This window comes from Podarcis filfolensis (genome assembly GCF_964270895.1).
Source record: "Podarcis filfolensis genome assembly, chromosome: 11".
In the NCBI taxonomy this organism is placed as follows: domain Eukaryota; kingdom Metazoa; phylum Chordata; class Lepidosauria; order Squamata; family Lacertidae; genus Podarcis; species Podarcis filfolensis.
In genome coordinates this window covers 35,854,352-35,882,239 of record NC_139613.1, presented here as the reverse complement: position 1 = coordinate 35,882,239, position 27,888 = coordinate 35,854,352, and the positions used below count along the sequence as shown (strand labels likewise).

Here is a 27,888-nt window from a genome sequence, read left to right as displayed (position 1 = left end):
ACACACTGGTGCTCAGTTGCTCTCAGATGGTGTTCACATGCCTGTGTTTCCCCAAGGAAGTTGTGAAATGTTACCTGTTTTAATTTAGACAAAAAACATTGTTATGATGTACATTGCAAAATAACATTATACATGTTTTGCCGCTGTTTGTGATTTTTATCAGGATTTTACAAAAAATATGTAGTACAGAACAGAAATAGCAGTGCATCTCTGAAGGAAGAAATAATTCTGAGTCATAGTTCATAAGCTTAACACTTTGTGACAAGAGAGACCATGCAGATGGCCAAGCTGCCCCTGACACTCTTGATAATAACTGGTACTCTGTATCATCCTGCCAAATGGCAAGAGCACATTAGGTGCTGATGTGGGGCAAACAGGTTATTTGTATGGGCTCTTGGGCAACTTCAGCGCAAGAGCCTGAGAAGATGGGGTAGGTAGAATCAAAAGGATTTCAGAGACTTAAACCCATTCCTAAAGAACTCACTTGAAAGCAACACTGAATGATTTAAATAAAAATGGGTGTGTTTAAAAATCAGAGCCTTGTGCAAGGGCAGCTGGTTGTGTTTTGTCTCTCCTGCCTCTCCCGCGGCACCCGCCATCAGCACCTGTTTGGGGCAGGATCTCACCAAGCTCTGAGCGGTGAGAAGTTTTAGGGGTTCCTGCATGTGCCCTGTGTTGTTTTTATTGGAATGAAGGTAATTGGAGACTTGTATGTGAAATCAGGTTTATTTATACAGAAACAGCATAAGATGGAAGGTTCACTCATCCTACTCTGCCATTTGGTTCTTAGGGGACTCCCAGATTCCATAGCACTGGGTTTTTCGTAGAGAGCAAGTCTTGCATTTCAGACTCTGTTCCAAGGCTACAAGTCTACTGTTGTCTTTCAGATGGAGAGGTTCCTTGAGGAGTTGACCTCTAACTGGGGAAGCGGGGGGAAGAAAGACATAGCAAGATCACCTCTACTTCACCATCTCTTTAGTTATGCAAAGGGACATTTTCTCAATGAAAGGGAATCTGCCAGGCTAAATTTGTCCAATCAGTCTGACTTCTTCAGTAGTCTCTCTTTCTGCAGAATACAACCTTGCAACTATTTTTAAAAACCGAAGGGTCCCAGAGTATTTTATTCCCCTTCCTCATTTCATTTCATTTCATTTCATTACAATACCATGTTCAATTTGGCAGTGTGTCAAATTGCTAAGAAGTTGGTAGGAAGGGATGGGAGGAGACAACGTGCCTTACTTCTGTTAATTTTTTCGTTCAGTACATTCAATTGGACTGTTCCGTTCTTGAGCTGGCTGGCAATTGTTGCCCTCTGTGTGTTCACAGTCATCCTGTATTTCACTCCACTGAGATACATTGTCCTTGTCTGGGGTAAGTAAAGCCTTTCTTTCCCCTCCAAACCTGTCTATGCCACATAGAACAAACTGTTTATAAGGGATGAGTTATATTGTCAGTAGTTTTCTGTATTTATGGTCATGAAGCTACTACATGATGGAAACAGACAGGTTAGTTAGAAATCACAACTGTGTAAAGATTTAGACTCACCTGCAAAACACATTTTTCTTGCCCAGCATCTTAGACTTAATCATGCTATAAACATGTATCCATGAGGATTCTTCATATATCAAACTGTAGCTTTGTCTAGATATAACTCTGATTTATTTTCACCACTTATATAAAAATAGTGGCATTTCAATTTATATAGCACATTTAGGACAATATGCTTTTGTTTAGCCTTTTATCAAATGGAAATATATAGAGGCAGTTCCTATGAACTAGCAATGAGAGGTCACCTTTAAATGAACAGAAAAGATACATGTATATTACACAGGCTGCTTCATACATTTTTTAAAGTGTGCATTTGTGTGCATTTTAGAGCAGGAATAGCCTACATTGTGCCCTCTAGATGTTATTGGACTGCAATTTCTGCCATCCCTGACCATTGACCATGCTTGCTGGCCATGATGGGAGTCCAAAAGCATCTTAAGGACACCATGTTGGCTAGTCTTGCTTTAAAGTAACCAGCAGTGTAGAATGGCATGTGATGAGTGAGAGTTAAAAGGTGTTTCAATTAAACACTAAACTTGGGAGGCCTTTAGTTAGTAAAAAATGTTCATTTGATTTACTGGTTGGGACCAGAAGGCAAAATGAAAATTCCCTCTGCCCCAAGGAAGAAAGGAAGAAAAGTGAGAATAATAGGAGCACTTGGCAAGAATGGGTTTGTAGCCAATTGTGTCTTAATATCATTGTAAGAGCCACTGGACAATGTATTAATATGATTTATCACTTTATTTAGGGATCAATAAATTTACAAAGAAGCTCCGAAGTCCATATGCAATCGATAACAATGAAGTACTTGATTTCCTTTCCAGAGTTCCTTCAGATGTGCAACTGGTATGCATTTGACTTTGATCTTAAACTCATTAATTACTATTATCAGGCAGTGTTAATTTTACGTGTACAGTGGTACCTCAGGTTACATACGCTTCAGGTTACATACGCTTCAGGTTACATATGCTTCAGATTACAGACTCCACTAACCCAGAAATAGTGCTTCAGGTTAAGAACTTTGCTTCAGGATGAGAACAGAAATTGTGCTCTGGCGGCGCAGCGGCAGCAGGAGGCCCCATTAGCTAAAGTGGTGCTTCAGGTTAAGAACAGTTTCAGGTTAAGAATGGACATCTGGAACGAATTAAGTACTTAACCCGAGGTACCACTGTACTTGCACATGATGCTAAAGTTTCACATTTTGGCAATTTTTAATGTAATACGTTCAGTTACAGTTCTGGCAGACAGACAGATAGACAGATATATAACAAGGAAGCATCTCAAAAGCTTCCATTCATTATTTATTGTCTATTGATTTTGTAATAGGCATAGGTTTCTTTTGCGGGGATTTTTAAAAAAATAATAATCTTAAAACTAGTTCTGCATTCCAAATAGGCCTATGTATATGTCACAGAGGCCTGCTGTTTGGGGGTGGCAGCGGCAAAGCATCCCACTTGGCATGCCCCTGTGCCAGATATAGAGACAATGTAGTGCCAGGCTGTTTTGCCAGACACTCCTCTCTTCAACCATGCATAGCCTGTGGTAGCAAACAGGAAGATGAAAGCGGAAGGTATCAGCTTATAAGCATGAGCAGACAACTTTGCCCAGTATTTCATAGCAGCAAGATGGTCATATGGAATTGTCGCCACCGTTCACTGATGGTGGAAATTATTCTTGAACAGTTCATTGCATGATGGGGACATTTTCAAAAACGTAAGGCTATTGCACACTGTGCACATAAAATCATATTTGCAGATGTGTGTGTTGTCTGTTTATATAAAACATTTTCTTTGCTATTAACTGAGGGTTGAATTTGAAACTGTTTAAAATAGCTGAAACATCAGTAGAAAGACACCTGGATACCTGCAGTTTTAATGTTCCTGACAAGGTGGGCCACATTATTTTGAGGATGTCATTATACAACTGGGAGCTCTCTGTTGGTATAGCAAGAGACTCTTAATCTCAGGGTCATAGGTTGGAGCCCCATGTTGGGCAAAAGGTTTTTCCACTGCAGGGGGTTGGATTAGATGACCCTTGTGGTCCCTTCAAACTCTACAATTCTGTAAAGAAGTTTATAAAGTAGGTACTGTTCATTTTTAAAGTCGTATCCCGTGGGGGAGACTTCACTGAAGTTTCTGCCACCATACTGCATTATTTCCTGGCATTATTTTCCTTGCGTTGCTTTTCCTCCTAGCAATACATAAAAGTTTTTGACCTTTGGGGTGCAGGGCTCAAATAGCTTGTAGGTGTGAGAGCAAGAATACTTCCTTACTCCTTTGCATGGATATTTAAAAAAAGAAATCTTGTGGTTGTGTTGAGTTGAAATTTCTCTCTTAACTTTGTGTTTAAACAGGTGCAGTACCAAGAACTGAAACATGATCCTACCCACAGTCCAAGTAAGAGGAAGAAAAACAACCCTGGCTAGCCAAATCTGTGTGCTGAGGAGACCATCATCTGTTCAAGGGGGGGGGGGGGACTAAAAAGCTCTAGACCTAAGGAGCATTTCCTCTCTCTAAGCTTTATTTATTTTGCCTTTTATTCATAATGGGAAAATTTATAAATACTGTACAAAGGGATTTATCAGTGAAATTGCACTTGAAGTTGGACAGAGTTATGACGAAGGCTTCAAATTTAGTTTAAGCTGGAGTTTTGTTGGAGTCCATTTATAGCATGAATGTGAAATGGTAAGTGATATGATAGGCACACATGACTGGATAAGTAAAAGATACATTTTTAAACTCATGCTCTGGTTAATTTTTAAAAGCTAACTGAGGATTTATGCATGACCCATCCTTTTATCCAAAGAAGATCACTCTTTTTTATATTTTATACATTTTGCCAGAAGAACAGAGCAAAGGCACTTATTTGTGTGTTTCATCCAAAAGAAATAAAACTGTAATTAGACCCTGCTGCAAATAAACAAACTGACTAGGGCTTGCCTAAAAAGCAAGCTATATATACACTAAACGCAAATGTCTTACTGGAGCTCCAAAGATTTAAAGAAGTTCTTAACACTTTTATCATTCCACCACAAGACTTTGAAAAAAAATATACCTGTATCTAAAATACTGCCAGGTTTATAACGGATTGCATCTTTAACTTTTTATATTGCCACTAATCTTGATTTGTACTTAGCCTAGTGAAGAACCTGCATATCGTTCAGTAGTGAAAGAAATATTATCAGATTAAAACCATATTGCTTCAGGTGTCAGGCTGTGAACACCTTTTGTGCACATATAGTATGTCAATACTAAAATCTGTTTGCTTCCTAATCAAAAGGCCATTTTAAAAGGCTTTACAGCATAGCACTTGACCTAGTACTGTGGCAAATGAAAAAGAAACAATGTGGGCTGAATTTATATACCTGTTTTGTTTGTTCATTTGATTCACCTAATCAGTCCTCCTGATAGTTAAGTGCCCTGTTGCGTGGAAAGCATTTTTTAAATTGTGGCAGATGGGAATATGGTTTACATTTCAAAACATTGCCATTGCATAATGAGTGGCTAGGAGTATATTCTTAAACTGTGACCAGTGGAGCTCTTGAGTTGAGTCTGTACACCTAAGGACCTTATCATGTAGTCCTTACAGAAAACCTGCAGTGGATGTCAAAAGGACCAATTAAGAACTAATGGATTTGTGCCCTCAGGGGGGAAAGAGATTCCACACTCTTCATTACAGAACATTCAGTCTGCGTGGTGGCTGCTTACCAGATTCTATTGCACTACTTACTGTTAAAATAGTACTTTTTTTGAGAGAGAAATATTCAATAGTATATGCACAGGAAAATGTATATACATTAATTTACATCTAAAGGTATTCTTAAACTACATTTCTCATGAAAGCTGATTTTGAAAATTATTTTTATCTTAGAGATGTGTTGCTGTTTCTTACAAAAGAACTATTTTGAAATTGCCTATTTATACAACATGCTTGAAAGAATGCCAAACAAGTTATGTATCTGCAGGGAAGACTTGACCCGAACATGTTCTGGTTATGTAGCCAGGTGATCGTGACTTACTCAATATGCACATGTATGCAGGTCGTGTCTCTGTTTATTGCTGATGAACAAATATGCCATTAATGAAGTCAACCTATTGAATCGTCTGTATTAATGTTGATAATTTCTTTTAGTCTGGAATATTTTGTTCACAGTGAAAACCTGTTACATAATACATGAAGACTTTTCTCTTTATTTGTTCACTTACTATTATCTATCATTCTGTGGGCTTTTTTTCCCCCTGTACAAAATGCTGACCTAACTTATTTATGCCATTAAACTCATATGACAAACAATTGATTTACTGTGTGAAACATTATGGGATAAAGAAGAAAGAGTTCATATACTCCCCACTCTCCCATGCTCAGGGAGAGCAAATAGATGGGAAAACATCTATAATGACCACTTTGGATTGGGGCCAGCAATTAAAAGTAATATTGGTGACTGCTTAGAGAAGTTATTTTCTCTCCTAGAGTTATAAATGCACTTGGAATTGCTGCCTTTGAATCTCCCAATCTGAGCTCTTCACCTGCAGGGGGCTGTTGCCTTTTGGTTTCTGCAATGGTTAACCAGATCATAGAACCATAGAAGAGTTGGAAGGGATCTAAGGATCATCTAGTCCAACACCCTGCAATGCAGGGATGACCCTAGGAAGCCCACAAGGATGACATAAAGACTACAGACCTCTCCTGCTGTATGTTCAGTGGCACACTGAGTACTGAGATTCCAATCAGCTACCATTAATAGCCATTCGAACTTATCACCCATGAGTTTGTCTGATCCCCTTTTGAAGCCATCTAAACTCATGTCAGTACATTCTGTAAATGAATTGCATGGTGTGTGCAAAAGTGCCATTTGTCTGTCCTGAATATACAGTTAATCAGTCAGTTTCATTGAATGATTCCAAGTCCTAATAACAGGAGGGATAAAACCTTGTCTCCTCATTTTCTTCAAAACATGCATTTTTTTTTATCGGCTTCATTCCTGTTCTCCATTTATTATATGGAAGTTCCATCCACGTAGTAATTTTGTTTTCCCTTTCTGTACTTTCCCAGGTCTTTTTAAGATGAGGTTACCAGAACTGCACATGGTATTCCAAATGTGGACTACTCCATAAATTCATATAGAATTCAGGTGCGTGCCAAATAAATATCTGTGCTGCGTAATCATGAGACTCAGCAGTATCTTTTCATAGCACCAGGTAGAGTATCACAGCTGGAATTCAGCTGCTGAATGAGTAAATAAACCACGTTTTTCCTGCCTGAGAACATGCTTTGCCTTTCCACACATTTATCAAGGGTTACTGCTAAGTTTACAAGCTTAGAATCCATGCAAGAGAGTTTGCATGAAATAATTAGTACCAAGTTTTTCATATTTCTGTTAGTGACTTGTCTGTAAGCTGTTGATGTTCTCCTTTGGAGAGGAAACTTCTTCGGGGAATAAGCCTGCCTTAAGCGTCAAGTGTTTCAAGATGCTCTGTGTGATAAAATTAATTCTGGAGTGAGCATCTACACCTGTTAGTGTCCTTATTTTGATAACTCACCTCAGGCATTTTTTAAAAAGGCATTTGCTTTCAGAAGCACATAAAGCTGCTTTGTAGTAGAACAACATTTGCTATAAACAATTTTAAATCTATTGAGGGAGACAAAAGAAATTTGCAAAATGTTTAGGTTTTCTATCTACTGCTAAAATCCATTCATAGCTGTAATTTTCAAATATCACTTAGGGAGAAAAATGTTCATTTTTCACAGTAGATGTTTCATGAATTACTGTTTGAAATGCAATGAGAGAGAGAGATGGAAATAGTATTTTGGGTGTTTGTGTTTTTCTTTAATCCAGTAGAGTGGAAATCAGGTCACACTTTCAAGTCACATTTTCCACAGTTCGGTCTGAAGCGATCCTTTGAGCCTGAGGTTTATGTACTTTTACTTGGAAGTATTTCCCATCAAGTTCAATAGAATTTTCATCCAAATAAATGTATATAGGAGTGCAGCCTTGATGTAGTCTTAAGGTTGCACGGCTTCAGACATGGGAGCTTTAAAGTGCAAGCAACTACAAAGTTCTGAGCTTGGTACCCTGAGCAGACCTACAAGTTGAAGCTGCGAACAAAATGAAAAAGCAACCATTTTAAACTAGTGACCAGGAATATTTGGCTAGGTCTGCAGTTTCTGGAACAGAGAGTGCACTCCCTTCAGAGATTTGACAGGAACCATGCCCGTCAGAGTGGCTGCAATCTGCTCCCTCTACTTATGGGAAGCAGAATATGGAGGTGCACCTCATCATAGCATGACTCTTCCCATTGTCACCATGCCACCCCTGTGCGGTTTTGCTAAGTGTTTTGTGATGTGTCAGATCAAGCTTCCCTCCACTTGCTTCCCTCCAGACGTTACGGACTATTTCTTTTATTTATTTGCTGCTTTTTACGCCAAAGTGTCTCAAAACAAGTTATATTGTAGAAAGAACAAGGGACATTAAAACCTAATTTAAAAACAGGATAGAAAATGCCCTTGTGTTATGTATGACATCCTACATACCACACCACTTAAAAGGAGGGCACAAAGAGTCCACAGACATAACTGGTTATTCTCCCAATTAAAGACCAAGGGACTGAGTAAATAGAAATGCTTTTGCCTGGTGCCTAAAAACAGACAACAATGGTGCCAGGTGCTCCACAAATAGGGAGGAAACAAAGAAAGAGGAGGAATGTGGCAGTGAGTATAGGTCTGGCTGAGCAGGTGGTGAAACTCACCGCCTCCACTGATGGTCCCATCTGCCACACCCAGCAAAGCCTCCAGCTGGGGCCTACTTCAAGCTGCCAAGCCTGACAGGGCTGTCAATCAGTTCAGGGGGTGGGGTAATAGTGAAGCCAGTGTTTTCATACATTCCGAAGCAGGAGGGGGGAAAGAGGAGGAGGAATAGAGCAGCAAGAATATCAGGACTGGCTGGGTAAGTGGACCAACAAAGATTCCATTTCCCACTATTGCTGACTATTGGCTATGCTGACTGGGGCTGATGCAGGCAAAATATTGGGAGGGCACCAGGCTGAGGAAGCCTTCATCAAACTATTCAAGGTTCTTGGGCACCTCCAGGTGGTGGTTGAAGGAGGAAGCCGCTAGATGTTTTAAGGAGATATGCACTGCAGGTGGGCAGGTCTTGGCTTGCCATTAATGGATGGGTGCTTTGCAGCACATCTGAAACAGTGGCAGAATTGGGGACAGGGAAGAGAATTAAGCAGAAATTCGAACTTTCTGAATAGCCGGTAGTCTCTTCCTGTCCCTTTTCTCTCTCACACACCACACACTATCTTGAGATTCCTGTAATGATTATGAACGTAAACATAGTCTGTTAACTGATGATTGCAAACAGAAATACTCATAATAAGGATGTTGTTGAGTATAGTATTAAAGCAGAGATGCTAAGAAAAGTTTCGAACAGTCAAGAAAAGCTGTACTCAGCTTGATCCTGCAAGCAGCGGCCCCTTTTCCCCAACCAAGAATGGGTAAAACTGGTGGAAAGCGTTATTAAAGATTAATTTTTGAAGCAGATAGAAGAACCAGTCTAGCTGAAGCAGAATCAGCATGGCTTCTGCAAAGGCAATTCCTGCCTCATAAATGCATTTGTATTTTTTGAGGGCATATGAATCAGAAATGGTGAACTGCAGGCTTCCCAATTTGGCTCTTGCAGTTGTTTTCCCCAGATCATGTCCACCTGCCCCATGCTTGATAGAGGCAGCTGGATCAGGTGCTTGGTTTTTTGTTTTGTTTTTTTAAATGTATCTTTATTAAAGATTTTCTTGATTTACAAAGGTATGTGCAATGTCTCTCATTTTTTCCCCCCACGTAACAATTTTTTAAATATTTTTTTACAAATCGATTTCATTTGTTGAGACATTAGGAAGAATAGGGGGAAAGAGGTGTAGGGGAAAAAAATATGAGTGGGGGTGGGGTCAGGTGGTGATGTTTCTATTTTACTTAATATATGTGGGCTTTTGTGTCAGCGTTGCTTGTGTGGGTTCTCTGCTGTTCACTTGTGTTCCTTTGGTGGTGAGAGGGATTGGGGTTGGCCTAGGGGGTGGTTGTTCATTTGTGGTTGGCTGTGGTGATCTTTGTTTTCATGTGTGAGTGGGGTGGGTGGGTGTTTTGGATCAGGTTAGCCATATTGATTTGTATGCTTTTGGTGGATTTTTGTCATTGGCTTGTTGGGCTGTGTATGTGATAAAGGGGAGCCAAGGAGTCTTCTTCTGTTTGTCCCCGTGTCAGTTTCAGTTTATTGGTTATTTTGTCTAGTAAGGCTGTTTCCCATACTATTTGGTACCATTGGTCCATTTTATTCCTGACAGGTCTCTCCAGTGTCTGGTTATGATGTTTCTGGCTGCTGAGAGTAGGTGGGTTATGAGTTCTTTGTGGCGTAAGTGGGCATTGTTGTCTTGGAAGATGTTTAGTAGGGCCATTTCTGGGGTGATTTCTAATACTTGCTTGGTTATTTTACATATTTCTCGTATGACTGTTGTCCAGAATAGTTGGATTTTGGGACACTCCCACTACATGTGGAGGTGGAACGGGTGCTTGTTCAGCCAATACTTAGTGAAAGCAAAATTGCCACCCCCATCAGCTGCACAGGGAGTTCAATCCTCCTTGGCTTGTCTGCAAAATCATCAAATTTCAGAGGCAAAATTTGAGGCTTTTTCATTTGCAGAAAAACAAGAGGAGACATGATAGAGGCATAGAAAATTAAGCATGATGTGGAGAATTGGCTAGAGAAAAGTTTTTCTCCCTCCCTCATAACATTATAATTTGGGGGGTTCAATTAAGCTGAATATTGGTAGATCCAGGGCAGAATTAAACAAAGGATTTCTTCATGGTTAAACTATGGAATTAACTCCCACATGATGTAAAGCCATCTGTCTTATCCTTCATTAATTTGTCTATCAATGGCTACTGGCTCTGTTCTGTCTCCACTGCTGCAGTGAAATAAGTCCCAACTTGGATTGTCATTTGAAGGAAAATGCTTTGGGGCTCAAGTTACACAAAATATATTCCTCTGCCTATTTTTGTAAGACCATTCGTCCCGTGTGAAAGTGAGGGAGGGGGTAATTGGTTGCTTTCAAAGGATGGGCACATTAAAAGTAATTATAATTTTACCTTTCTAAATGCAAGATTGCTGAGGGTGGTTCTTTTCTTTTCCCCTCCTCTTTTAAAAACCTAATGAATGACAAACTTAATGCCACTTCAAGTAACTTTTCTGGGATGGAATACCTCTGGGAATGGCACCTTGTCATGACACAGCATCATTCCCAGGAGCATTCTGGGAGGAAGGGGGAGAATGGCCACAATGTGGCCGCAAGCTGATGCCACTGCTCTAGCGCAGCCATTAGATGTGGCAGCCATTATTTTGTGGATTACAAATGTGGGCAAAATGTAATTGTTCAAAAAACTAAACTAAAATTATTTTGTAGCAATCACAAAGTTGCAATAGGGTATGCTCATTCCGTCATTTCTCTATTAAAACATAAAAGGTGCTGTAATTTTCGGGCAACAATCCAGGAGAGCCTCAGGAAATTCAAAGTCAAGCCTGAAAACCTGTTTGTAACCAATGTTGTTTTCCTTTTAAATTGGTTAATTCTGCATTCCTGAAACGTTGGAAATAGCCATCTGCACAAACACCTGTTCTAAACCTCTCCTTTAACTATGCACTAGTGGTGAAATCACTACCACCACATCATGCAAGAACTTAAGAGGAAACGACCATTTAGTCCAGCCTCCTTTTCTCCCAAGGAACCACTAGTTGTCCACGACAGCCCCACAAGCAGGACATATGTGCAACAGCAGTCTCTCGTGCTTCCTGGCAACTGTTAAAATATAGTCATTGTGACTAGTAGCCATTATTAGGCTTCTTAATCAAGAATTTGGCAACACCTTTTCAAAGCTGTTTAAGCTGGTGGTTATTATCACATCCTGGCTTTATGAATTCCATTCTTTAACAATGCAGAATGCAAAGAAGTACTTCTGTTCTCCAGCATTCTGCTTCTTTGGATTGTCCCATGTTCGAGAATTATGGCATCTAGAATCTGGTATTCTAGGAGATGGGAGAGAGAGAAACCTATTTCTATCCACTTTGTCCAAAACATGCAGATGTTGCTGGACCACACATCCCTGGCCAATGGCTGTGCTGGCTGAGGCTGATGAGAACTGGACTCCAGCATCTGGAAGGCAGCCAGTTCCCATTCCTGAAGTAGTCCTTAATCACACTCCCATCATGCTCCTGTATGTGAACTCTCTCCTATTGATTTACATGACTGCAAACTGATTATTCATACATTTCCTTTCCTTTTCAGCATTGTAATTGCTGAAATACTGATCTTGACTCCTATATTGTGTGGGTGCAACCTCTGTGCAGAGGGCTATTGGGAAGCATCTCTTGGTTGGCTGGAGAAACAGGACATTAGACCCTTTCTCTGTCCTCCTCAATCTAGGCAGCTTTTCACTAACATCCTAGAAACATTGCATACTAGAGCCAGCAGTCCCAAATAGCTAAAATGCCACCACATACTGTTGAAATTCATCTTCCATGAACCATTGTTAGGGATAATGGAGGCTTTCACTTAAGAATATGTTTAGAAAAACTGGAGCCATCACAGCAAGTATTAAATGGAAAAGCCATAAAATGAGATGAACGCAGTCCATCTGGTTATAAAGCTTCTTTGGGGATAGAATAAATTTTTTGCTATGGACTCAGAAAGCATCATGATGTAGCCTGTCTTTGAAAGGATAGCAAACCTAAGAATGGTTGGAACTTGTTGTAGGCAAACAGGTCAGTAATAGTTCAAAGGCTTGCTCCCTACACCTACTTCAGCTTTTGCTGCAGTACCGCATACTTTCAAAAGCGGGTTTTTTTATGAATTTGCCAAGGGTAAAAAAAGTCTTAATTTAATAACAGGAGTGAACTCCCTATAAATACATCCATGACAGAGCCTTTGATAAGTGTACTCAGTCATTTAATCTTATCAGTTCCCTCCCTTCTTTTTGTGCTGAGTCTGAAAAGGCACATCAGGGAACAAGCAATTCTTCATGTTCCATGAACACTCCTAAAATCATAAGGGGTTGATAGAGGAGATAGACTACGTTATCATCAATCCACATGGTATCCATATGAAAAAAAATCCATCTTTAGCAGTTTAAGAGCCATTATAGATAGCATGTCCCCCACACAGAGAAGGTCTGCTTTGAAAAGGTCTAAACTAATGATAGGCTGACCACATCAAACTGACACATCACATTTATTCTTCTCAGAGAGTTTAGCACATAACAGAGAAATTTTAGGACATTTCAGATAATGTAATAAGACCTCATTATAAAAAAGCACATAAGGATCAGAGTTGTTTCGGTAACATAGACTTACTGTGAAGCAGAAAATATAAGCTACTGTACAGATAAATGGGGAACTCAGCATGGTCAGAAATGTCACCAACAATTAAAACTTGAAAATAATACTTTAAACGCAGTGTGGTTTTAAGATGCTGATAAGCACTTGCTCACGTGAACATGGAAGAATTTTCAGTGGAGATATTTAGAAAGCAAAATTTAGAGCATTATGATGTGGTTTATATTAACTAAAACTTTTTTTGTACCTACAGAGGGAAGTGTACTTTAAGCACTGTTAATAAATGAACTTTCACTATTCATTATTATGAATTGGGATGTTTTCTGCAATTTACTCTCTACTGTTAACAGCTTGTGTAACCAGTCCTATGCATTAAAAATATTTAGCGTGGGACTGACATTTTTTAGCAGAAATTGGTATTGAATCAGGTTTTTATAAACCAAATTTTAGTGGACATCTTCAGATGTGACCATATATTAACATTGCTCTTAGGAAATACTGGTAGGCTTGACTCTTGAATGGTTGCATTTATGCCTGGCTCATATCATCTCTGTTCTGATGGTATTATAACACAAATTTGTATTTTTTGGGTTGTACTGTAGCAGGACTTCAGTTGGCTAGTGTGGTGCTGATAACAAGGTTGCAGTTTGGATTCCCATATGGGACACTGGCATATTCCTGCATTGCAGGTTAAATGGTTAAGGCAGAAGGCTCACTGAACTATTCAAAATGATTAAATAAGTTCATTATTTGGGATAGCTCAATCAGTAGAGCATGAAACTCTTAAAGGTTGTGGGTTCGAGCACCATTGGGCAAAAAGATTCCTGCATTGCAGGGGGTTGAACTAGATGACCCTTTGGGTACCTTCCAACACTATATGATTCTATGATTTACATAGATGAGTAGCTCCCTAATATTTACCTTGCAAAATCAAATCTCAAAATGCCTTGGGATTAAAGAGTTCTGTACACAATCATTTGTAGATTAGTCCTCTGCGTGTTACATAAATCTATACCTATCTGATAACGCTATTGTTGGCTACTATCTAGAGTGGCTATGTTCTAGCTCCATTTTTAGAGTTGGGACAAGTGATGATGTGCTCAGTTTCTACACATGGGTTTCCCATGGGCATATTTAGAAACTGTGTACATCTACTCTCCAAGGAGTTCAAGGCCCTGTGCCATTTCAGTCTCACAACAGCTCTGTGAGGTATGTTAGGCTAAGATCTGGTAACTGAACGAAGAGCACCCAGTGAGCTTCAGGACAGATTTCAAAACCAGGCCTCTTCAGTCCTAGTCCAACACTACACCAGTCCCACTTATCTTGCAAAGTGCTGCTTTAGCCTAAGGTCTCCTGAATTTTGTTTCAAATTAGCATTGATTTTTTTTAATACTTTTTTTTTCAAATTACAAAATGTTTAATGAACATACATAATGAAGCTATGCTTCAACCATTTTAATTTATTTAATGGTTTTTGGTTCCAAATTACATTTATAAAGCTTTAATAAGAGTCCAATCTTAGGGCATGTTTTATGGAAACTTTGACTTCCCCTAGATACTGTTGCCTCCTACACAAGATAATTAACATACCCTGCCTTAAATCTTCCAAATTCCCCCACACCACCCAAGGTGGGCTGCCTCATAATTTGAGAATGACAGTATTAGGATCAAGAGCATCTTTATTCATTCTCAAATAAATTGTGAATGCAGTGTATGATTGTGGTAGTATATTGCCTCCTAAAAGTAAATGAACCAAGTATACAGTACTCTATTCAAATATTGATCACATTACAAAAACAATTTTATTAACAAAAATATTATACAGGATTAGTGAGTGCAGACAGCAAAATGAGGTAGCCAACAAAATGAAGTGTCGCTTGATAGGATGGAGTAAAAGGATCCCCTGAGTTGGTGCCACAATCGTTGCTGGAGCTCACCCCCCCCCCCATTTTAAGAGACTATGGGCTGTTTCACAGCTGGTGGGAATGTGCTGTAGTGCCCAAGTAAGAAGCATCCACTTTCAGTTTCCTGTGACGACTGAGCCTGGAGAGTAGTTTGTTTACAAACTAGCTGGGGAGGACAAGCCAGCATCTGAGAAAACAGTTTGCTTAATTAATTAGTGGGAACAAGATAGGATCAAGTAAGTTTCCCGTGTTCAAACAGTATAAGGGAAAATGTGGTTAGTGCAAAACTGGGAACAGACGATTCTGGTTTTCTGTCCTGGGAAAGGAAAGTGTGCAAACCTGATATTCTGTACAGCTTGTTCGCATTGTAGTAGGAAGCCAGTTTTGTGTTACGGCTAAATCAGGCAAATACAGTCTTAGTTCCCTTGTGCGGATCAGTAGGTCAACCAGGCAAGGGTATTATGCTTATATGTTGAAGATGATAAACATGTTAGACCAGGATCAATGAGGTACCAGATGCTGCCAAGACAACAACTCCCATCATCTCTTATCATTGGTCATGCTGGATGGAGCTGATGGGAGCTGGAGTCCAAGGACACATTAGCTACCCCAGTGTTAAGACTATCAGCTTTTGGCAAGCAGTCCTAGTTTGGAAGCTACTTGGCCAAATAACAGTTAGACATTTGGATTTCCACTGAAATTTGCTGTAGTGTTGCTGCAAAAGCTTGCTGCTGTTCACCTGTGCCCTTTTTAAGCTCCTCAATCATCTTCTGAAGATACACTGGGAGATGTCGAAAGGTTTCAAGCTCTCTAAAATAAAGATCTAGGAACCAATGGCTAGAGCTAGCATTAAACTTGCAACAATCAGCTGTCATCAGCAACGGTTTGGAGCAGGCTAGCTTTTTAAAGGCTACAGAAAAAGGCTTAAATAGCTTATATACAGAACAAAAGTTTAACAACATCTTGCAATATAAAACCGTCCAAAATTCTGTCTGTGTTTTATGAAAATTGCTTTCCACTTGTGCATGGAATTCCTCAACTTTCTCTTCTGGATTAACAAGATGCAAAAGTTGCTGCTTAGTTGTTTCACACTTTATGATATCCAGTGGCAGGTTCCCCTCAGAATCTTTCTGCTGTAGCAATACTGGTCCTGCAGAAGAAACAAAACATTAAATAGGAAATAGCTTATTTAGCGCAGCTAAACAACTGGCTGTTTTTCAGTATCTGCAGTTTTGTCTGCAGCATCTAAAGCTTTTTGATTAACAAATCACATTTTAATTCCCAAACGAATTAGAATTGTTAAGCCTCTTTCAGGCGTATACTATGTGCCTTAAAGATTATGGGGTGAAATGCCCTGCTAAGACCTTTGCTCCTCACCCTCGCAGTCATGTGGTAAGTCAGTCATAGGCTGGATGTTCTCGAACACTGGATCCAAATTCGCTAAGTACTGCAGACCCCTGTTTTTCACAACCCCAAGCCATGGACCCTCTGGTTTTGAAAAGTTGTATATCTCTAAGGTAATTTTTGTTATGCGAATGGTGCCACAAACCCTTGGGGGTCCGGGGACCACCAATTGGCAACCACTGTTCTAAAGCAAAAGCCACTTCCTGATCTCATCAGTGTACTACAGATTTCTTTTTGTTAACATAACCAGATGATTCAAGTTCTTTGTATACGTATCATGCTTCAGTATATTTAAAGAAATTGGTAATACCTATTAAAATACAGGTTTACAAAATGTGTTTTGCAAGACACACAAAATAGATGATACTGATAGATGAAGATGATAAAGAAATGAGGAAGCAAACTTTGGGGTACACAAATATAAAATGGGGACTGCTGCCATCCATGGTGACAAATTTATTTCACAACGTTTATATACTGATAGATTGTAATAAAAGCTCAAAGTGGTTTACAAATCACAGTAATATTCAATTAAGTTGAGCGCATGGGCAGAAGGCTGTGCCAGCAGTTGAGTTACGTAGCATTTCACATGTCTCAGCCACATGTATAAAGAATCCTAGCCTTGTTCATACATTTAGGGGGAATTCCTTATGTATGGCAGATAGCTTTCAGTATGAGCCAGGCCTTCTATGTGAATGCCAAAGGATGGTAGTTGGTGGCATTTCTCTGCCTCCAAAATGTGGGAGAAAGGTCTTGTGAGCTGGTCATCCTTACAAGTCAGCAGGATCTCTTACCTACTATTTTGGAGAAAGAAAAATGCCACCAACTAACTTTCTTTGAGTATTCACATGGAGAACCCAACTCAAACTCAAAGGAAGGCCTTCCTGCTACTCTGTCACACTGTTTCAGCACTCCCTTGCCAAGCGAAGGTAAGAACTGGAGTTTGGAACGTGTTTTTAAGTTTAAACAGTGGCACAATAAGAAACAGCAGATTAGATATGCTAAAAATATAGTTTCCTGTTACTTTCCCTAAGACCTACAAAATGAGAAGAAAAGGCGATATAGCTTGCTTGCATAAAGCAGTTTTAACATGCACCAAAAGCAACAAACTATTAGCATATGCTGTTTATCAGGAGAGAGTATGTGTCATTGCACTGAATGCCCTCTAGACAAACAGCCTTGGCTGTCAGGTGAACCTTGGGCTGTGTGGATCCACCAGAAGTAACTCTTCCTTAGTGGCTGAATAGGACAGAATGCAAGAATGCAGCTTCTCAAATAACCAGGACTTAAGTTTTTATTCCATAAACCCCCTAAACATTCACAGAATCAAATAATGTGTTTGCATCTAGCAAGGACACACAGAAAAAAGTATGCCTAGATTCACCCACATTTTTGCCTTTAAGCGGTATATAAATTAATAATAATAACGGTTTCCGGGATGGTGTCTGTATACAGAGAAGACTGCCGTGCACAGTTTAAATGCCCAAGCCTGTATCTTAACACCCAAGCCTATGAGTGCAGCACTCATCACCTGCTTGGCAGACAGGTCAGAGGGATTTAATGATCTTGCTTCTACCTAACAGGTCATCAGTACTGACACTCTGTTTCTTAGATTGGAGGACTTTTTATGTGTAGCAATGTGGTCTGAGCATTCTGCTGCTGCTACTAGAGCGATAGATCAGCTGCAGCCTTTTTTTAAAAAAAACAAAAAACCAACAATTCAACTACCATAGATTACAGGTTGCACAGAGTTTTTAGTCATGAAGAACCTGCAATGTACTTAACTGAAATGCTTTAAAGTACAGGGGGAAATGGTATGTTAATGTGACATATGGATCTGGGGGGGGGGGGAGAGAAGAGCAGCCTACTTTTGTGAAAGGTAAACTGCAAGACCAGGAATAATAATAATAATAATAATAATAATAATAATAATAAAAAAAAATGTTATTATTTGTACCGTGCCCATCTGACTGGGTTGCCCCAGCCACTCTTGGCAGCTGCCAGCATATACAAAAACCAAGAGGAGAAAAATGAATGCCCCCCTTGAGCTCTTTAGGAAAAGGATAGTATAACACATCAATGAAATTAACAGGTTGTGTGCCTACAGAGAGAGGGCCATGCACACAAGAGCAATATTTTAATTTTGAAATGTAGATATTGCATCATAGTGTAGATTAAAAAAACAACCCAAAACTAAAAAGGATGGCTTATGGGTGAGGGACGTGCCAAAGGACTCTATAAAGTTTAGTTACCAACAATGAGCAATTGTATACTGAATGTGCAGCATAGTTCCTGCCATGCTTCTGTCAAACTGCTTGACAGGCGAAGGCCTGGCATGTGACAGCCAAGATAACTCTGCACACACCGTCTGCACCGTTGCAAGAGGACCTTGATGAATGAAAGTGCAAGCAGATCTTCTCCCCTAGGACAAGGGGATCATCCGCTGCCCATTCTTCACAGACGCCCAGGAAAAATGCACATCTGTCAGTGTAATGCCACGTTCTATTGAAGACTTGGGCTTTCGGTAATATTGGCTCTTGCATCACTTAGACCGATTGAAGTGAGGCCAGGTATTGGCTTGGCGTGTCAGTCGCATGGTGCGGTAGATAAATAAAACACCTGGGAGACAGCATTAAGGTTCAGCACAAGCACACAGAGGGAGAAGAGCAAGGGATGTATTGATTGCGAAAGAATGTCAGCCAGAGACAAAGAAAGTAGCCTTTAGGGGGCAGGAGAAGACTGCAAATGCACAGAGGTCTTATAAAACAGACTAACCAGTGTAATGTTTGTGTTTCTGGCTGAGTTTAGCTAAAAGCTATCTAAGTACAGAACATTATTTTGCACTCCACACAGCAGAATTAGTATAGCCATAACAAATCTGAAAACGTGAAATATGTGAAATTAAACTGACATGCAGAGTAGTGGTATGAGCTACATAAACTCTATGTTTATATATGGCACACACAAACGCTCTAAAATATATATACTTTTTCTCCTTTGAAGATGAGTACTTTGTGAGGGGAAGACATCTCATGGAGGGTATACACAAAATGTTGTAATTTTTGAACTGCTTTAAGTGGGTTTTTTTTTTAAAAAATGCAAAATTCTAAAGTAAGCTATTTCTAACCCTTTCCCCTCCAATTTTTAAAAACCTAGACTTTTCAGAAGCAGAATTATCAGCCTAAATGTTTGGATAACCATAAATATAAGCAGAAACACCATGAAATTAAGCAGCACAAAGCAGTTAAGCTAACCATTTCTGCAGTACATTGTAAAAATTAATTTAAAATCCAGATTTTGTGAAAAATGCCTGGTAGGCATGCAGTCCACATCACTGCTTGTTCATACAGCTTTTACAAAAAATCTGCAATTCAGCAAATGTGAGAAAGCAGCCAAAGTTATGGGCTTACTGAAATAATTTAACTGACAAGATGAATGAGTATAAATATGGCATGATGCACATCAATATTTATGAAAACCTCTAGCTTTCAAAAATCACATCAAGAACACTCTCAAATTTTAATACTCTGCAGTTTTTACAGATTCAAATTTCTCTAAGCTTATTTAACACAAACACACTCACCCCCGTGCTGAAGTAGAAGCTTGGCAATTTCTACATGTCCATTTCTCAGGGCATCATGCAAGGGAGTCACCCCATCCACTTGGCTGAACAGGTTTACCTCTGGACAATGTTGCAAAATTTCACGGACACACAGAGTGTTTCCATGGTTACAAGCTTCATGCAAAGGCGTCCAGCCAGCATAGTCTGAATTACAAATCAAGGGAAGTTTGAGAAAACAGTAAAATTAGTAGCAGGATGTTCATAATATTGTCTTTCAGATTCTGTTTACCCTTTCCCCCCCTCTAACTAGTGCTATGACGAATATTTTGAGAAATCAATGTGCTAATTCTGTATTATACTTTTAAAATGAAATGAGGCAAAGATCTGCTTCAGTGTCATTCTACAATGAAGCTGTTTCTTTTTTTCTGCAAAGCATCGTATTTGTTATTGCTAAAGTAAGAACAAGGCATCTGCAGACAAAACCACACACTGGCCCGGCTCTGTTCGGACCAGAATTTCACATAAAAATCTTGACTATGAAGCCATTCACAGCTTTTATCCTCCTATCTATAAAAAGGCCAGAAATGAATTATTTTAAACCATGGCTGTGCTTTAATAGAAAAACCATGCAGACAATTAAGTGCAATCAATAAGCTTTAGCCACAAAACTATCCATAAAATCTTTGCTTTAATTCATAATCCCGAAGCAGGAAAACAGGGAATGAAAAGAACTCTGCCAACACACAAGTATCACAGCTATTTGGGAGGCTTAATGTGTTTGTTTAGGGAAGAAAATAAAACTACTTACCTTTAACGTTAATATCTATTCCTGGAAGAGAGAGAAGATGAATCAATCTCTCCACATTGTTCCTTTTGCAAGCAGTATGCAGGGCAGTCTCTCCTAGCAAACAGAATTAATAGATTATACCAGTCTAGGCAAAATGGCAACTGAAGAAAATAATCAAAGCGCAGGAACTAGGAGATCTGGCTACACGCCAGAGCACTCAGTAATGAATAAGATTTTCCTTTGTCCTGTTTAAATACCTTTTAAGAAAACTCAAAAAGCCCACAGAGCTTCTGTTCCATCAGAGATCCAGCAATGGAACTGCACTGCTAAAGGGTTAACACAGGAATTATCTCTCCCTCTCCCCCACCCACCCGTTCAAGCTGTAAAGCTTCAACCACATTATAAAAGCACCGAATGATCACAGAACACCAAAAATGCTTGGTTTTGAAGCAATAAAAGTTTAGAGCACAGTTGCCCTCCCTTAAATTTATTCATGAACCTACATTAAGTGTATGGTTCTTTTTACACAGCGTTTGTAGCTTAATTCAAATGAATGTTTCTGGCTAAGCACGAGTGCCTCTACACACTCAAGTATAATTCAGAACTTCAAATCCGTTAACAGATGGTTTGCTGTTTCTCAATAGGCTGTCTGGCTTGCCTACAGTACCAGAGAGAAAAAGGAGGGGGGGTGGAGGAGGGAGAGGGAGAGAGATTAAGAAGAATGAAGCAGTCTTAAGAAGAGGGAACACACACACACACACACACACACACACACACACACACACACACACTTAGACCTAGGAAAAAAGAGAGAAGGAAGACAGTGAAGACTGACTGCAGTTTACAGGTAGTGGCTCAATTAACGAAGGCAGGCTGTAAAATTCTGATATTTGTTTACGTTTTTGTCCACTGATTATACTGGAACAAGAGTTGACAAAAAACACGTTTCTAAGTGAATGATGAAATTTACCCAAATGAGAACATTCTGCCCTCCCCACCCCCACATTTGCTCAATGGGACTGGGTCAGTAAATTTCCTTATTTATATTCAACAGGATATTATTCTTATGCAGAGTGCCTGGTTGTCCGTTGTGGGCAATAATCAAGTCTATCTTTCCCAATGTATCATATTTTAGCCACTTCTTTTAAGAGTAATTATATATCAGTTTGTCTTACCTCTCCAATAGCACACCAGTAGGAGGGAAATCAGATAATTTTTTTATCAGTGCATTTGCTGATATAGTTAGAGACTTTGGCATAGGGTGGGCATAAAATTTAAATCCAAGCAAAATGAGGGTTCTGCTGTTTTTGGCTCTACCAATAGCTTAGCATATAGTTCTAAAATATCCCTTCTGATATCCATTACCGTTATACTTCGGAGCGCTTTGAATGGCAATAATTATATATGTCTAGGTTAAATTCATATTAAAAATAGTTCCAGAAATTGATTTAAGACAGGTACAAGCATATAAGTACATTTTATTACATTTGTGTATTGAACAGAGCCTGCGCAAACTACTGTACTGTGCTATTTAAAACTCAAGTGCTTGGGTTCTAGTGTAGTTAAAACTAAAATCCAAATGCATTTCATAGCTTGGGCTCGATGCCTAGAAGAAAACAGTCCATATGCTTAATGGGGCTATGTAATTCAGCATACACTTCGGTCTTTGTTTGCAAAACGTCTAGGACGGAAAGAGATGAAGACTGAATTAGACTTTCAAATCAGAGGACGATGCTGATTCTTCCAAGCACAGGTTGAGGTGGATTAGTGAAATAAGGCTATGACTGGAATGGACTCATTTTAGGATGCATTCTCAATTTACAACTCAAGAGAAAATGGTGTGAGTGTGTGTTTGACTGATTAAAAATAGCAGACAATCATATCCCCAACTTTAAAAAAGGGCATTGCATAACAAATAGCACAAGAAATCCATGTTTGACTTATGGCAATAATGAGATACCGCTCCATCTTCACTGGGGCCAAATGTGGAACTACGGATTGCAAACTTGTGAAGTACTAAGCATAAGTTAGGAAATCACAGTACCTTTAACGTTAACCTTGTTAACAGTCCCCTGCTTCCCTGAAAAATGATGATTATCTTTGCGGCGCATCATCTCAACTTCAGCTTTGTTTCCCAATTTCTTTTGAACACAAGCAGAGTTACCAGTGCCTTGTATACTAAAAGCAAGAAGTGGTAAAAGTACGTTAAAAGACTGAACATTATTTACATTTAAAAAACCAACAACACCCCACTTGTTCAGAAGTAACAAGTGTTCTCGCAGACAGATACATCTACATGCTTTCATATTTTGAAATTTAAGTCACTGTAGTTTTGAAACATTCCATACAGTATGTGCTTGTAATAAACCCACCAATCATTCAATATACAGGGCTTAAGCTCACTCTAAAAACATTATTTCTTGAATACTTCTATTTCTCCTGGGAAGCAATTTACATTAATAGTGGGAAAGTATGTATAGTCTGTGAAGTCTACATATATGCAGGGAAAGGGAAAAGGGGAAAAAAGGCCTCACCATTCCCAGATGTGTTACAGGATTAAAACCGAGCTTTCTGCCAGTCACAGTAATTTGCAGACAACAACACAGGTCACATAAAGTTCAAGAAATGTGTCAGGTCAGAAGCTGTCCCCCAAAGCAGAATAAAACCGGTGATGTTATAGGTATTACTTACGGTACATCAGGCAGCACTTCGGCTTGGTTCTGCTTATCACCATTTAGCATCAGTAATGCCCTTTGAGACTTAGGGCAAGGCCATTGCCCTATTTTCCTTTTCTTTGCTTTGTGTATCCTTGGCTCACACAACCCAACTTGTAAAGCAGGCAGATAGGAACAAACCTGTTGCAAGAGTCAAACTTTAGTCCAGCTATGTTAAATATGACATCTGGTAATTAGCAACGCTAACAGTTCCCTCCAGATCTTTATTGCATTTAAAGCTTATCTTCCAGATTATCATACCTAGGCTTCACAAAAGCCTTTTAAAGTAAAGCTTATGGTGTGAAACTCTTAAGGACCCATATAGTTTCTCACACCCCTATGCAGGTTATGTTGTTAGGGTGCTGCTGGGAACTTGACTTGCTCTTCTCACACATATTTTGGCTTTTGAGTGGTTTGCTGTATTGTGGGCTACTGCGCTTAGGGTTCAAGTACATGCTCGAAAGCAGCATCCATGTGTTGGAATCGGGGGAAATATGCTGCACTACAGCAGAAGGCAATTTGCCATGGGGAATGAGAGTAAGATGCACTGGGCTGGATCCAATGTTGCACCAGCGGAAGTCTAGTTTGTAATGTTTACCATTAAGTCCTGCAACACTAGTACCCAATTTCTGTTGACTGGAAAGAAGCAAAAATTCCCAACAGGAACAGATGAAATATAGATATGTATAAAATTAGGGGGGCAGGAAGAGAGGTTGAAGCAAGACAGTTAGGGGTATCCTGACATTGAGGAACAGAGGAGCCGGAAGGAAAACTTGCGAAGTCGTTTCTAAAGAGTCCTTTAGATCCCTCCCCCAATCCCAGAACAATACCAGCTGTCTAGCTGCTATCATGGTTTGATACCTGACATCATGGTTGGAATAGCTCAAACATCAGTTTCCCAGTTCAGTTGCCACAAGAAAATTGGTTTAACAAACCAGTAAGTATTGAGTTAATGTGTATGAGGGGGAGGGATGGAGGAAAGAAGGTCAGAGAGGAGGATGAAGCATGCAGGCACATAGTTAATTCCTGGTGCAAAAATGAATGGTTTATTGGACCAAGATCATTGAATTGATCTAGGCCAGAATGTTTTTGCATTAAGAAAGATATTACTTAGTACAAATGACACTTACCATTTTTTGGAGAGACAGCAATTCAGTAGAAACAACAGCATTGGTTTGGAATGGCAAGTTTTTAAAAACTGCTTCTGCAACAAACATTTCAAGCCACAGAGATGTTATAGAAGAAATGAACGTTTTTAATTCCTGTGGTGAAAAATCTGAAGAAAAGGGAGACAGTAAGAAAGTGTTAGGGAGTACAGAGAATATTATTGCTGCATTTCTGTCCTTTAATTGCTATTCCTAAATTGTTAGAATTACTAAACCAGCTGTAGAATTGCTTGCCAAATTCTAGAAACAGAAAGATGCAGCACTCCCAACAGATAACTGCCCAGTTTCTAGAGAGGGAGAGCTACTTCTTTTAGTTCTTCTGTCAGACTATTCTTAGTGTCAAGCTTATCCCAATGTTCAGTTGAAATCTATGCTCTTGTAAATTGAACCCAGGGAACCTAGTCTTCCCACCTGTGGCAGCAGAGAACTGGACATAGTACTCCAGATATCAAATTGAAGAAAACACATTATGCAGTAGCTAAGAGGAACAGGTTTGCAAAGCTGAAGTACTTAAAATATAAGGTAAATTCCATTTTAAAATAGTATGTAAAATCCATGCTTGCATGGATTTGGGGTTTTTTTTAATGGAGAGATTTTTGTTCATGAAAGTTACAATACAAGAAACTTTAAAATCTGTACTAGGACAGAGATTTTATACTGCCAGCATGCTTGTGGATACCCAAACTTTACATTTTAGCAATCAGGCTCTAATATGAATTATATAATCTGTTTAGGTGAAATATACAATTAGTTGTTTACAGTAACTCCCTACACTACTACTCTTGGCAATGCAGATAGTGAATGCACAATTTTGTGTCCCCATTGCAAAATGACAATGGAATATATGGAAGATTGCCTGTATAGCTCTGGGCACTCTCGCGTCCTCTTCCACCAATTGCTTATGATTTACAAACATGAGGTGCTTGATTTATTTATGGAAACACCCTAATCATTATTATTACCATCAACATTATTATTTATTATCTAGCAAACATTAATAATAATTACACTTTCTATGCATAAGTAGTGCTGTAAGATTACAGTGCAGAACCAGAACCAGTGGTCTATTAAAAAAAAAGAAGAAGAAGAGGCAAGGGAAGTAAGCTGGTAGTTAAAAATGCCAGCTAAAGTATTCTGACATGGGAAGAACACCAAGAGAGAGAGAGATAATGAAGACGAGACAAGGATAAATTCAGGTGTCACAGATGAGGAAGGCTTCACACACCGAGTTGGAATAAGTGATGAAATAAGCAGCCAAATATTCCAACTACAGTATTCTGGTTTAGATACAGAGAACTGAAGAATTTCTTCACTACGCATGTGTATGACAAAATATATTACAATCTTACCATTACATGAAATGGCAATATAAGATGCAAGATCAGCAGCTACAGGATGTAACATATTTTTGTCTATTAGGAACCCTGAAAGAATCCAGTATTCGACCACAACTCCCAGAATTCTGTTCAACAGGTCAGCTACTTCATGCTTGATGATCTAGAAGAGAAGATCACCTTTAAAATCTCTCTATTACTATATTTTTTCTTAACATAGAAGTCTGTTTCATCCATTTTAAACTGCTCACACAAGTGGTCTACCCTATGAGCATCGTAACTCCAAGAAATTTACCAGGTCTTACTACAGTTTCCTTAATTATACCACAATCTTGCCAGAAGATTATGACTTGTTTGTTCATGTGATTGGGAGCTGAAATATTTAATCTTATTGATCACCAATCTTTATCCACTAACATTCAAGCACAAATTGCAGGTGCTTGGATTGAAGCTTGGATGGAACAGATAATTGCTCTATTCAACATGCTGAGGCCCTGCTACCATGTGCTGCTAACTTCAACGCCAGGATTGGACCAAGCAACTTACTCTTGAATTCAAATGCCTCCTGCTAAAATATTTCGAGGAGGACAGACTACTCCCCTAGAGGAGCTAAAATGAAGGCCAAATTAATTAACCCTGCTTATGTTTATTCCAATTAATATATTGTTTCGCCATGCTAATCCAAAATAAAACTACAGGCTGATACATAGGGAGAATTTACATTCTGCGTTTTTTGTGAGGCTCTAGTATAGTTGATTATATGGTAGCTTCTAGAATACCTTTCCAATTAACCAGGTCTTCCATATAAGTATTAAAACAAATGACAATCACCATGCTTCCAGCAGTTGTCATAATTTAACTTTGCAATCCACAAAACCCACCTTTTGATTAAAAAAAAAAAAGAAACTGATTCAAGTAATTAATTCTTGCATTTAAAACTAGATGGTTCTCTTCAGTGGTTTGACTCATGAGTACAGGCAACTCCTCGCACGACTACTAACACGCATGCCATTTTTGGTGCTGAAAGGGGGCGGGGGCAGAACAGACTGGAAGGAGCTGACTCATGCAACAGCAGGGATTCCCCTGTACAGAAATTGTCAAAAGGGCATTGGCTCTGATGCTACAGGAGCTCAGAGTTAAATAAGCTCCCATCAAGCTATTTCTAATTAAAGATTACAAAGTCTGGCTATGTTGAAATAAATAGCATAGCGTATGCCTCACTTAATCATGGCTCCGCGACATTTTGAACCTTGTCTTAGGCAACTGTTTTCCAGGAACCAAGCTCTCCATTTTGCATATTTTACTTGAAACCAGGGGGAACCCTTTTAGATCTATCTTTACCAACACAAAGGGTAAAGAGTCTGTTACTTTGAGGACATATTGGAGATTACAGAAATCTCTTATGACATAAGCTGTTAACCAAGATTTTCAGGTATCAGCTTCTCAGATACATCAGTTGTGAGAGAATTTATTTGCATTCATCAGAAGAAATTCACAATTCCAAGGATCCATTTTCATTAGGATTTTAAACAAACGTCAACCCATGGTTTCAAAACATACTTAAGATGACATTACTAATCAGTTAAGTGGCAGTGCCAACATAAAGGAGATATTCAGCTAAGTCATGCTCAGAGAAGACCCACTGAAATCAATAAACAATAACCTTTAACAATGATTAAGGCCATCTGGGGAACAACAACGCAAAAGTCTTGTTCTAGGGAGTAGGGAACATATACAGTCATGGAACATTATTAAGAGTCCTGGGAGAAAGCAGCAAAACACCAAAGACATTATTGGGCTTTCTTTACTCTTCATAGTTGATAAATCACTCACATCATCTGTCTTGTACTTCTCTCTATAGGAATTTATGACCCAGTCTACTAGAATATTTATACGTTTTGTGAAAAGCACCGATTCACTTCCTAACCAGAATGTTTCCAGAAGAACAGTTTGTGGCATCACTTGTGCTTGCTGTGAATCTTCTTCACACAAACTGTAAAAGAAAAATAATTCCTAAATCTGTTTTTCTGTTTCGTTACAATGATTACATAACACACAGTATATCTTCTGTTAAAATCTGCGATTTAGCACG

At 39.1% G+C, this 27,888-nt stretch overlaps 2 protein-coding genes across 18 annotated transcripts in view; one reads left to right on the top strand and one right to left on the bottom strand.

Annotated features, from left to right (window-relative positions):
- The window catches only part of MCTP1 (multiple C2 and transmembrane domain containing 1), a 180,321-nt gene extending 176,307 nt beyond the window's left edge, over positions 1–4,014 (top strand). For all 13 annotated transcript variants that reach the window (XM_083576633.1, XM_083576639.1, XM_083576641.1 and 10 more), the window contains 3 exons: positions 1,262–1,371; positions 2,297–2,394; positions 3,902–4,014. In XM_083576633.1, the coding sequence (XP_083432759.1) occupies positions 1,262–1,371; positions 2,297–2,394; positions 3,902–3,973 (280 nt within the window). In that variant the 3' untranslated portion in view covers positions 3,974–4,014. The remainder of the gene's footprint in view (positions 1–1,261; positions 1,372–2,296; positions 2,395–3,901) is intronic.
- A 10,694-nt stretch (positions 4,015–14,708) lies between these two features.
- Positions 14,709–27,888, bottom strand: part of SLF1 (SMC5-SMC6 complex localization factor 1) — a 32,525-nt gene continuing 19,345 nt past the window's right edge. For all 5 annotated transcript variants that reach the window (XM_083576687.1, XM_083576691.1, XM_083576690.1 and 2 more), the window contains 8 exons: positions 27,630–27,789; positions 25,812–25,959; positions 24,427–24,572; positions 23,274–23,437; positions 22,627–22,760; positions 20,604–20,696; positions 19,817–19,999; positions 14,709–15,979 (listed from right to left, as the gene is read on the bottom strand). In XM_083576687.1, the coding sequence (XP_083432813.1) occupies positions 15,486–15,979; positions 19,817–19,999; positions 20,604–20,696; positions 22,627–22,760; positions 23,274–23,437; positions 24,427–24,572; positions 25,812–25,959; positions 27,630–27,789 (1,522 nt within the window). In that variant the 3' untranslated portion in view covers positions 14,709–15,485. The remainder of the gene's footprint in view (positions 15,980–19,816; positions 20,000–20,603; positions 20,697–22,626; positions 22,761–23,273; positions 23,438–24,426; positions 24,573–25,811; positions 25,960–27,629; positions 27,790–27,888) is intronic.